The sequence below is a fragment of the Eubalaena glacialis genome, chromosome 5 (genome assembly GCF_028564815.1).
Source record: "Eubalaena glacialis isolate mEubGla1 chromosome 5, mEubGla1.1.hap2.+ XY, whole genome shotgun sequence".
Taxonomy (NCBI): Eukaryota; Metazoa; Chordata; class Mammalia; order Artiodactyla; family Balaenidae; genus Eubalaena; species Eubalaena glacialis.
In genome coordinates, this window is record NC_083720.1 from 71,563,048 (window position 1) to 71,576,589 (window position 13,542).

The following is a 13,542-nucleotide window of genomic DNA, read 5'->3' on the forward strand; positions in this document are numbered from 1 at the left end:
TTCCATATATATGTGTTAGCATACGGTATTTGTTCTTCTCTTTCTGACTTACTTCACTCTGTATGACAGACTCTAGTTTCATCCACCTCACTACAAATAACTCAATTTTGTTTCTTTTTATGGCTGAGTAATATTCTTGAGGACATTTTTATTTACAGCACATACTTTTCACATTTTACAGTAGAGAAAGCTACTATGTAGAGTACTATGTACTATGTAGATATGAGTGATCTGTCCTGGCTTCTTGATATCAACATTTCCTTAGCTAACTATAAGGCAAATATATGTATGTTACAAAAATATTAACTCTGGCATTAGGGCTTGAGCCACACTGAGATATTTCATAATGCACATACATCAAGTTCTTCTGAGATGGGACAAAAGATATATTACATCAGTAAGTCCAACGTAGAACATTGCTATTCACAGAGAAGATATTCAATAAATTACACAATGAATATATATTTGCAAACTATGAGCATTTTTTGAGTTATTATGCATATCATTTTATAACTTTGAGATGCTATCATTTGATCCAATCCTTTAAACTTCATCCCCAAAACACAAAGTAGAATAAACCTGAAAGTGAATTAAAATATTTCAGATTAATTTTGAAACTACAGCTAGTGCTTATATGCTTCAAAATATAAAAAGGAAAACAACAGAAATCTGTAATTGTTCCTTAATAATGACTTATTACTGCTTTCATTGATTCATGCTATGAACAATACTTTTGGGTGAAATCACTTAAAATACAGGATTCTTAGTTATTGAGTAAGTACTTTCTTGGCTTTATGATTTTCTCAGTAGAAGGTTTGTCCAATTGCAGGATTTTAGTGATATTTAAAAAGGAAAACACCATACTTCAATTCAAAACTAGAAAAATGAAACTAAAAGAAAACTGCTATTCCAAGCTTATTAAATGATGTTTAGAAAGTGGGCACACTATATTTAATTCATCAATAAACACAGAGATCAAAGATCTGTTTTTTGTGATAGTACAACAATGACTGAGAAAAGCATGTACTGCCATAGCAAATTACATTTTTGATAGATAGAGGGAAGACAGGTAAAGATGACACTGAATTATTTTTGCAAGGCCTCTTTCTGTGCTGTGACTTCTAAGTACTTTGCTTTAAGTATCTCACCAGAATATAAGTAAACTCCTAGTGGAAATGAGTATATAGAAATAGACATTCCAGGCAACTTAGTAATCCAGAAAATAAAAAGAGGAAGGAAAAGAGAAAGAAAGAAAAAAACAGGGAGCTCAACATCGAGTTTCCAGGTAGTTAAGGCAAAACTGAAGAGAGCCCACTCTGGGTGGGTAATCGGTTATCAAACAGAAGATATAAACTAAAATGAATTTTAAAAATATTTTCTTCATACTTATTTTTAACCATGCTGTATTCCAATAGTCTAAGATATCTTTAGCATAATATGTAGCTTTTTGGTCACTTTGGATATTAAAATTAATTTAAAAGTCAGTCAAAAACTCTAATCCTGGAAAATAAGATTAATGGTCTTTTCTTATTGCCCCTAAATGGTATTAAAAAAGAAATAGTCCCACTGATCTGGATATTGCAGTTATAATATACAGATTTTGAAAGAACTATGACTAATATGTCTTATTGCCCTAGAACAGACAGCAGGGGTTCTCAACACAAAGATGTTATATCTGGGTCCAGATACTTCTTCCCAGGCCTTACTAACAAGGAATGTCAACTAACATTTGCCATCTCCTTCCCCAGGTTACATATGGACAAATAGACACTTGGATACACATGGAAGAAAAGGTAGATATGGATAAATAGATACTTAATACTGTGCTAATACCTTAGCTAGTAGATACTAACACAGACAGCTAGAAAAGATACTAACATAAATTTTGGACAGAAAAGAATGCCTACAAAGATCACTTTCATAATTATTCATATTTGTTTGTTTTCAAATTTTTTATTGAAGTATATTTGATTTATACTATTGTGTTAGTTTCAGGTGTTCAGCATAGTGATTCAGTTATTTTTTTCTGATTATATTCCATTACAGATTATTACAAGATATTGATTACAATTCCCTGTGCTATATAGTAAATCCTTGTTGCTTATCTATTTTATGCATTTTATATATAGTATTTTGTATCTGTTAATCCCATACTCCTAATTTGTCCCTCCTCCCCTCTCTCTCCCCTTTGGTAACCATAAGTTTGTTTTCTATGCCTGTGAGTCTTTTTCTGTTTTGTATATAGAGTCTTTGTATTATTTTTTAGATTACACATATAAGTGATATCACATAGTATTTGTCTTTCTCTGTCTTACATACTTCACTAAGTATAATATTCTCTAGGTCCATCCATGTTGCTGCAAATGGCAATATTTTGTTCCTTTTTATGGCTGAGTAATATTCCTTTATATATATATATATATATATATATATATATATATATATATATATATATATATACACACATATATGTATATATATCATATATATATATAATCTTCTTTAACCGATCTGTTGATGGGCACTTGGGTTGTGTCTATGTCTTGGCTATTATAAATAGTGCTGCTGTGAACACTGGGGCACATGTATCTTTTTGAATTAGGTTTTTGTTTTTTCTGAGTGTGTACCAGGGAGTGGGATTGCTGGATCATATGGTAGCTCTATTTTTATTTTTTTAAGGAACTTCCATACTATTTTCCATAGTGGACGCACCAATTTGCATTCCCAACAACAGTGTACAAGAGATCCCTTTTCTCCACACCTTCTCCAGCATTTATTATTTGTAGACTTTTTGATGATAACCATTCTGACCAGTGTGAGGTGATACCTCATTGTGGTTTTGATTTGCATTTCTCTAATAATTAGTGATATGAGCATCTTTTCATCTGCCTGTTGGCCATCTGTACGTCTTCTTTGGAAAAATGTCTATATAGGTCTTCTGCCCATTTTTTGATTGGGTTGTTTGCTTTTTCGATATTGAGTTGTACGTGCTGTTTGTATATTTTGGATATTAACTCCTTGTTGGTCGCATCGTTTGCAAATATTTTCTCCCATCCCATAAGCTGTCTTTTCGTTTTGTTGATGATTTCCTTTGCTGTGCGAAAGCTTTTGAGTTTAATTAGGTCCCATTTGTTTATTTTTGCTTTTATTTATTTTTCCTCGGGACACTGATCTAAGAAAATATTGCTACAATTTATGTCAGAGAATGTTTTGTCTATGTTCTTTTCTAAGAGTTTTATGTTGTCATGTCTTATATTTAGGTCTTTAAGCCATTTTGAGTTTATTTTTGTATATGGTATGAGGGAGTGTTCAAATTTCATTGACTTACATGTAGCTGTCCAGCTTTCCCAACATCACTTTTTGAAGAGACTTAAGTCATTTATTATGTATACTCTGAGATGAACAGATAAAATGCTACTCTGCACAGTACACATTACTACTTATATTTAAATAGAAATTAATTAAATTTAATTGAAATTTAGCCATACGAACCACATTTCAAGTACTCAATAGTCAATAACCAATTTCAAGTATTCAATACTCACAACTGTATGACTGCTTTTAATATATATAACATATATTAAATATATGTAAATTTAATTATTTGGAATTTCTTCTTAGGAGAATGAAAGACTGATCTCTTATTCTGTAGTTTAATGTCTCTTTAGACAGCAGACTTAGCAACCTGCTCCTGCTCCTATACCTGATCAGGGGAAAAGAAAGTTGGAGAGGAGATTTAAAGAAAGAGAAGCAATGGAGTATCTGCACACCCACTCTTTGGAATGTCTAGGATATTTTATTTTCTTGTGGGTACAATTCACATCAAAAGAAAATAACTGGACCAGAGGCATCTTACCAGTTTTTTGGCCACCAGCAGCACGTATCTTCAGATTAGATTGTCGATGAAAGGAGCTAAGGCAGGTGGAAGATATAGAGAAGCCTCTAGATTCCCCAGGTCAAGGAATTGAGCAGTATAAAATGCCTATGAACAACAACATAGAGCATTTCTACTCTATTCCTACCCTCCTACCCTCACTATTTATATGTTTGCCTCTCAAAGTGTACCAAGGGCCATTTAGTGTTAACCCAAAAAGAAATAAAAACTAAGAAGACAAAAGTTTCAAACTGCACCCAGTTAACTCCTCAAATCTCCTGCATGTTCCCATCACTAGAAACTTAGAACAATTAAACAGATGGAATAAAAAAGCAGATCCTCCCCTTCTCACCCCAAGTCCCTGTCTAGTGGTACATGTCTATCATCTATTCTGGGAGAGGGATAGCTTTAAATCTATTGGGATAGTAATTTTTTAGATTAGATCAAACTATTTAAATCACTGAAATTGTTTGAAAAGCTGTAGACTCTACCTGAAAAGTTGTTAAGAAATAAAAAAGAAAATTCAACATAAAGTAATTAAAGCTTTACTAGAACTACAAAGCCTTTTAATGTTAATTCCTTATTAATTTTAGAAGTCCTCAGTAAATTGATTAAATTTGTTTTCATAATTTATGAAGAAGAAAGATGTTAACACAAATTTTGGACAGCAAGGAATGCCTACAAATCATGTGAACAATTAAATAATTCATTGTGTATAATCTGAGATGCACAGATACAAATGCTGCTATGCATGGTATAATTATCAAGGTACTTAGGACATGTTTCATCTAATCTATCAAACGATGTGATGTCACAGATGTATATAGCATTTGAAAGTCCAAATCTTGATCTGAAATAATTTACGTAAAATGCTAAATTCATGAAGTAGAACAACTGTCAAAATACTTACACATGAAATTAAAAGATTATACACGCTAGGTTCTATTCAGAAACGTTCACTCAGTAAATATTAAACGAACATAATTTATGTTTCAGACATTGTTTTAGCAACGAGGGATAGGGTACTTTCTACCTTCAGGGAACTGACATTAATTGAAAGAAAAGAGAGTGTCAAATAATAATAGTGAAATATGACGAGTAAAATGGAAGTACAGATTTCTGTTTCTTGTGATAAGTAATTGGCATCAATTTAACCATCTCAATAAAAACAACAACTTTTTAATGTTTAAAGCCTTGAGAGTCATTATGAAGATATAACACAAAATATTTATACACCAAATAACAATGCATTTACCTTTATGAGGCAAAATCTACAGGAGAAAAAGGGAAATACAGATAGTAACACACCAAAAATTGAAGAAGGAAAAGAAATCATTAAATTTCCAACTCAAAAAAAAAAAGCAAAACAAAATAAAATATAATGAAAGTTATAATAAAGACAAAGTAGAAATTACAAGGTAGTTAATAGAAAAACAGTAGAGCTCATTCGTTAATAATGGAAATTCTGAAAAAATCCACTTCTCTTAATTTTCTTGATCAGAAAAAAGGGGGTAATAATACAAAGTATAAAATAGGAAATAACAAATGGGAACTAAACATTGAAACAGAAAAAGTTTGTTTTTTTTAATACTAAGAAATTACTTTGAAGACTTCTTTGCAAGTAAACTTGAAAACCTAAATAAAAGAGATAGTTTTCCTAGGCAAGTACAGATTATCAAAAATGAGTAGAAAGCACAAACAGACCAATTTTCATAGGAAAACAAAGTGATCAAAGTGACTATTTCCAAAAAGCACAAGACCTGGATGAATTTATAATGGAATTCTATCAAACTTCCAAAAGTCAGATGATGCTAACACCCAGATAAAGTGCTAGACCTTTGAGAATGAAGGAAAATACCTTTTCATGAAACAAATATAAAAGGATGGCTAAAACAAATGAAGACAGTACTCAAAAATAAAATAGAAGATGCATATCACTTATAAATACCAATACAAAATACTAAATAATATATTAGAAAGCAGAATCCAATACCTCATTAAGTTTATAATATATCATCACCAAGAGAGCTTTAGTCCAGAATGCAAATTGTTTCAATTAATACTATACACCATACTAACAGATTTAAAGAGGATAAGACAAAATTATTTCCGGAAATGTTGAAAAAGGCTTTGAAAAATTTCAATACCAATTCCTGATTTTAAAACTAAATCAAGCAAATCAAAGGATAAGTTCTTAATGTGAATAATCATATGAAGAAACACTAGAGTCATTTCCATGAGAACTAAAATGAGGCAAAATTACCCATTATCTCCACTACTATTCATTATGTTAGACATATTAGACAATGAAACATCATAACGCTTTTAGACAAGAAAATTTGATTAGTTGCATATGAGTTGGTAAATAAAATAAATAATTTTTTGTATATGGTGTGATAGCATATTTTGAAAACAAATGATGCTTAAACTAACCAAAAAATCAGTAAGGCAGCAGGAAGGTAGTAAGATATAAAATGAACATTCATAAATCAATGACATTGAGATACAAAACCAGAAATCAGGTAGAGGACATTACAGTCGAGGAAATATTTACAGGAGAAAAAATTAAATACTTAGGATTCAATTTAAGAAATGTGAAAAATCTATGAGTAAATCTTAAAACATTCCAGAGAGATACAAAATTAACTTGAAAATTTAGAAAGGCAGCCCATGTTCCCATATTAGATGATTCAATGTTATAAAGATGTTAGTTTTCCCAAAGTTAATTTACAAATTTAACGCAATCCCAATAAAAATACCAACAGTTCTTTTTTAAATGTAACTAAACTTGTTTGTAATAAAGCTCCTATTTTTTTAAAAATGACACGCAATAGCCAGGAAAACTGAAAAGGAAAACCAAAAGAAAATGAAAATATGAGGTGGGGCCAGCTCTATAAGATATTAATACTAAATGTTTTAGTCTCAAAATACTGTTGAATCTCTACTGTTAATATAGTGTGGTGGCAAATAAATAGAAAAACAAATGAAAGAATGGGATAGAAAGGACAGAAATCACAAAAGTACATAAGAAAATGTAATATATGATAATGTTGACATCTCAAATAATGGAAGCAAAAATTGACTTTTTAATAAATCATGCTGAGTCAACAGAAAAGCCATTTGAAAAAGGTAAAAATTAGATTCATACTTTACACCATACACAGGAATAAAATTCAAATGCATCAGGGAATTAAATCAAAGAAATAAAATCATACAAATGCTAAAAGTAAACATAGATGGATTCCATTCAAAGTGGAATATAACCAGTAACATGGAAATGAAACTCTCAAAAAATGGTTAACATAACCACGTTGAATGGGGATAGGGAAGAAAAGAACTGACCTAAGTTACTTTGAGGAACAGTATTTTGATTATATACTGCAAAGATAAAGGCAAAAAAAATTGTATATAAATATTTTATTCTAGTTAATTTTTTATAGACGTGTTAAAATTATAGAATTACTTTATGTATTTACTGAAATTGAACAAATAATAAAATATACTATGGGTAAATGAGAGCCAGGTGTCTCCCTGATGGAAAAAGAAATTACAGATAAGGAAAAGGGAAAGGTTAGAATGAACCCTATGGTCTTTGGATTGGAATCAGGGCTGTCAGTATCGACTTCTGGTTTATAATACATATACACAAGGATAGACATAGAAATATAGATGCCTGTGAATGTATGTGTAGAACATATATTTTCTCCTTCTGCCCAATGAGAAGGTCAAGAAGCAATGACACCCAATATTAAGAAATACACCTGGTGCTCACATCTTGGTTTCTAAATACCATTCTACAAAAAGAGGAACCAGGGTTCTTGGAGAAATGATGAATTCCATTGCTGGATCAAGAGAAGCCTGGAAAATTTTATGTGCTAGAAAGTAAGGATATGCTCAGAAAATGATAGAAACATAAAAGAACAGAGAAATAAAATTATAGGATGTACCAGTTGTCAAATTTTCATTTTGAGCAATAAAATAAATAATGATGGTAAAGGATAGTAAACTATAAGATAAGACATATATCTAGAGGTCTACACTGAGTAAATAAATAAGTGAATAGATAAACAATTGGACAAGTCATAGATCCTCCTTACTGCAGAATTACAATTAATTTGTGTAGAAGGAATGATGATAATATTGACTTACCACTTCACAAACATCACAGTAATACTCTTGCAGGTAAGAATCATTGATAGAGACCAGAGGAATGGACAAAAGTGTGCTGAGAAATATCTGCATATTTCTCCCCAGTGCAGTATCTCCTCACAACATATTTATTAATCAAAAAGAAAGATAATAACTTCACAGTAAAGAAACGTGGAAGAAACCACACTTAACGAAAGTGTGGTTTACATCACCAGTAATAAGATATATAAACATCACATACCTCCTAACACAATACACTGAAAGCACAAAATATCACTTTTGCGGTGTTCTTGGCAAAAATGCATAAACACAGCCCAATAATGAAAATATCAGACAAATTGAGGGGCGTTCCACTGGCCAGTATACTTTAAAATTATCATGTTCATGAAACAAACAGAAAAACTGAGAAACTATACCAGGTTGGAGGAGCGTATGGAGGCATGAGAACAAAATGCAATGTGTGATCTTGGTTGGGATTCTGAACAGAAGAAAAGGACATCAGTGAGGTATCTGCCATAATTTGAATAAGGTCTGTAGATTAGTTAATAGTATTGTATCAATATTAATTTATTGATTTAGGTAATGATTCTATGATTATGTAAATATTAACATTATGGCTGAAAGATTTCTGGGAATTTCATGGATAGATAATATTTTATTAAGTCTAAATTTTATTTTGAAAAAATAATTAAAATGATCTAGGAAAACAGAAAACTAAATCATGGAAAATAGATTAACAATAAACAAAATAGTGTAAAATAATAAAATTTAAGAAAATTTTCAACAAAGAAATTTGACAAAGCTAAAATTCGATTTTATGACAAACTAATAAACATTTTAAAGCCCTTCAAGATTTATTCATAAATGAAAGAATAGATTACTAATATCAGGAATGGCGGAGGAGAAAAGCCCTCAGATCCTAAAAACATTAAAAATATCATAAAAGATGTTATGAAACAATCTAACTCAAGTAAATTTTAAAATTTAAATTCCTTGAAAACTAACCAAAACTAATAAAGTAATTGAACTGCTAAAATTTTTTCCCAAAAGACAAACTCTAGGCCAACATGACTTCACCAAGAATTCTTCCAAATATTTAAGGGAGAAATAGTATCCATTTTAGATAACTCTTTCAGAGATGAAAAGAGAGGGAAATATAGCTCATTTGTAGATGCTAGCATAATATTGACGCCAAAACTGAAAAAGACATTACAGAAAGTAAAATAACAGGCTAATGCCCTTTATGAACATAGATATAAAATTCCAAAACTAAATACTATCAAACTGAATCTAGTGATATTTTAAAAATATTACCATGTCACAACTAAGTAACATTTATTACAGACACACAAATTTTGTTTAAGTTTTAAAAATCAGCCAAAGTTAGTTACAGAAAAAACATTAGTAGAATAAAGGGCAAAATATGATCAATATGATTGTTTCAATAGGTGCACAGAAGTCATTTGAACCAGTAGGGAGGTAAAAAGAACCCTAGCAAAATAAGAAGGTAAAGGAACTACAAAGAGCATCTTAAAAAAAAAAGAAGCTTACATCAAACATAATAATTAATAGTGAAATATAGACTGTTTTCCCTGAAATCAGGAACAAACCAGGACTATTCAACACTGATCTCTAGTCTTAGTGCAATATGTCATGAAAAAAGTATAATTTTGAAAATTAATTAGAATGTTCATTATTTGCAAAATAAACTCTATTGGCAAAGTAGTCATTATTGGTAATAGTCATTACTCTCTGTGTTTATAGAAAATCTACATTAATATAACAATAAATAAAATTGATAAATTTAGCAAGGCTGCTGAGGACAGAGTAGATTAGCAAAATATCTACTGTATTTCTATACACTGCTAATAAAAACTTAGAAAGTAAAACTAAAAAAAAAATCTATTTATACTTACATTAAAACTTCAAATATAGAAAATTAAATCTAGTAAAATATATTCAGCACTTCTTTACAGAAGACATTAATAAAAAATTGAACATATGTGGAAGAATATAGGATGATCATGAATTTGGTACAGTAAAAATTCAGTATGGTAAACATTTCGATTTCCCTATATTGATTATAGATTTAATGCAATCCCAATAAAAATCTGGCTGACATATTTTGTTTGTTTTAAAGTGTTGCAGTGGGAAACTTTGAGGTTATTTATGTTATAAAATGTATACATAAATGCTCAGAACTGAGCATAACAATTTTGACAAAGAAGAACAATGTTGGATTGTCTACACTAAATATACTCTCAAGGCTTATAATTCTACATTAACTAAAACAGTGCAGCACTGCACAAAATTGGAACGCCTACATACCTTTCAAATATTCCCTTTTATGAACTATCTCTTAGTTTTTCAGGCAGTTTTATCAAAAATTGCTCTGTTGTAGCAATTGTAAAATAATTACATCGAAAATGTTTAGATGTCTTTCTTCCCACGTCAAACTGTGAAGCTTTCAAAACAGTACCATTCCAAATGATAATTGCCAAACCCGCAGTCTCTAACATGCATCGGACACTCAAGGAATATGAAATATGATAAAATAACATCAGCAAATGTGGCTTTCACAGTCACCAAAATCCCAGAATGATTACTCAAACTTACCTCCTATATCTGGGCGAAGTTTATTGTCATAGCCTTGAAGCAAGGAGTTGAGAATTTGTGTTATATCTCCTTCATGAATCTTTGGTGCCAAGACCCAAGTTTTGTTCACTGTTAAATCCTCATCATCTTCATCATCTGCTTTATCAACACTAAAGAATTCAAAAACAAAAATTGTATGATAGAAAGTTCAAGTAGTGTATTTTTAAAAATAGTTTAAGATTATTCTAATTGTGTAAGAGAATAATAATAGGGGAAAAAAAGCATTAGAAATATTTTACATTCAGTTAGACTAACGCCTACATCATATGAACTGTCCTGTTTTAATAATACTCAAAAATGAAGAATCCAGTGCAAGGAAATATCGTATAATATTAATGTAATAAAGTTTTGCCACTCCCACAACTGTCATTTAAGGCCATAGAGATTATGCACTGATAATGTGAGGAGTGGCCCTAGATTTGTGCGGTACACAATCTGCACAACCATACGTAAGTGACTCTATACCACCACACCCTAAAATAAAAATTAAAAAGTAAATAAGTGCAGGAAAAGTTGTAATCATTAGTCTGGTAAAATGTATTTTAAAATGCACGTGTAGAAAAGAAGACTTAATGAAAGATGAGTGAAGAAGGTTCAAAGAAAAAAGGAAAAAGTATTGAACACACCTATGCTTCTTCCTTTTAAGTCAGAAGAACCGAGACCCCAGACATCTATTCCAAGAAGTCTGTCAAAGATTGTCTTACCAAATCATGAGTGGATGACTCACTCTCCATATATATACATATATATATAATCATGTATACATATATATACATGATTATATATATATACACACATATGTATATATATACATGTCTATATATATACACATATATATATATAAAATCATGCTTTCCATATATATATATGTGTATATATATGGAAAGCATGATTATCACATTTTAGGACTAGAAGTTAGACTTTAGGGATCAAATAACCCACTGCCTTTATTTTGTAAATGAAGAAACAAGTCAGTAGGGAATCAACCAAAGCACAAACTCATTTATTTTCAAAACTGAGACTCAAACCCTGGTCCTATAGCTAATGCTTCCTGCTACGCCTGTGTGTTTAACAAGCATAAAGTTTCAGCTTACTTATGAATTGTGGTAGAAACATATAGTAATATAGATATTCATCTATAATTCACCAAAAGTAACAAACTACTTTGTTTATTACCCGTAAGTAACCCCCCTTCATTTGAGTGAGATCAACCTAGACTTACATCCAACTTTAGTAAATATTAGTCCTCCACTGAAAAAGTATATATAAACTTTTATACTGGTAAAATCAGGTAAATCTATAATATATTATTTATTTACATATATTTGAGAGATGAGCTTCCCTCCCACAGTAGATATTCAAGTTTATCTTAACAGCCTTAGTTGATATTTCTACACTATTCATTCAAATCTCTTTTGCTGTGAACCTAAACAACTTAGCTAATGCAGCCTTTACCCACTTTATCCTTTTAAATTATTTTTCAGTTTTATTGAGATATAATTGACATATAACATTGTACATGTTTAAGGTGTACAACGTAATGATTTGATCTATGTATATATAGTGAAATGATTGCCACAATAAGTTTAGTTAACATCCACTCTCTTTATCCTTTTAAAGAGTATAAATTAGCATTGTAAATTAAAACTTAACCTTTAAGTATTTGTACCTCATTTTATCTTTACAATAATTGTATTGATAGTTATTAACGGAGAGTTAACGGATAATGGAGTACATTATTCTTCTCAATATTTTTCCTCTTCTTCCTGTCAGAGAATTATTCTTTTCACTCCACTGACTTCTAACTTGGTCATGTGACCTGAAATACTCCTTTCTGCAATGCATCCCTGTCCCATTAAACTCAGGTTTGGCCCTGCAATTTGCTTTGGTTAATGGAATACATGTAACATAGATCACTACCAAGCAGAAGATTTATTGTCAGTGCATGGTTCACCATATCTCTCTGTCCTTCTGCCAGAAGACCAGCCATACTCAGACAGAGGCTACTACTCCATGACTTCACTTTCAGGGTGAAGGTAACATGAACATAGCCACAGTTGACCTACAATGGACATGTAGCCTGAGAGAGAAATAAACATTTAGTATTGTAAGCCACTGAGATTTGTGGGTAGTTTATTACCACAGTATACAAATTTTATCCATATGTGAACTCCTGGAGTACATTTATTTAACAGATTTTTAATGAAGTGCTCATTTATATTAATTGTTTTGCTGTATTTAACTTCAAAAATATATACTAGTGAAATACAGTTGTATGATTTCCTTTAAATAATTTCTTATTTTCTCTCAATAAAATATATACATATGTACATACATACATTCATTTATAAACTAAAGCATTAAAAGTACTGAAATATTAAGAATCCTGCTCATGTGTCTTCCAGGAAAATTTTATCTAATTAGAACTGCTGAGATATTGTCAACAACCAAAATTTAGGGCATCCATCTAGCTTTAAATCCCAGTTTTATAAAATAAAACATCTGATGGATAGATGCAGACCACTGCATGTATAAGAACTTGATTTTTCTTTGAAATACAACTGTAGTCAAATGGAAGTTCCCAGAAAAAATAGGAAGCACATGCTTATATTGACTTATATCCCCCTTTTCCCAGCTATCTCAGAGGTAATATAAAAATTGACCTCAATGACATCACAAACTAACTTTCCTCATTTTTGGCAATAACAGAAAGGAAATTTCATTACAGTTAATTTTCTTCATTTTTCCTCCACACTTTCTGAATTACCTTCAGAATATTCATTAACTACCTTAATTTCATATTGGTATTATTTTGGTGATTAAAAAACACTTATAATTTTAAAGATAGTTCATATAGCATATCT

The 13,542-nt window shown here is 30.6% G+C and overlaps 1 protein-coding gene across 1 annotated transcript in view; it reads right to left on the minus strand.

The window, feature by feature from the left end:
* Window positions 1–13,542, minus strand: part of GABRG1 (gamma-aminobutyric acid type A receptor subunit gamma1) — a 69,654-nt gene that overhangs the window by 41,642 nt on the left and 14,470 nt on the right. The window contains exon 2 of the mRNA XM_061191349.1: window positions 10,640–10,788. Within this exon, the coding sequence (XP_061047332.1) occupies window positions 10,640–10,788 (149 nt within the window). The remainder of the gene's footprint in view (window positions 1–10,639; window positions 10,789–13,542) is intronic.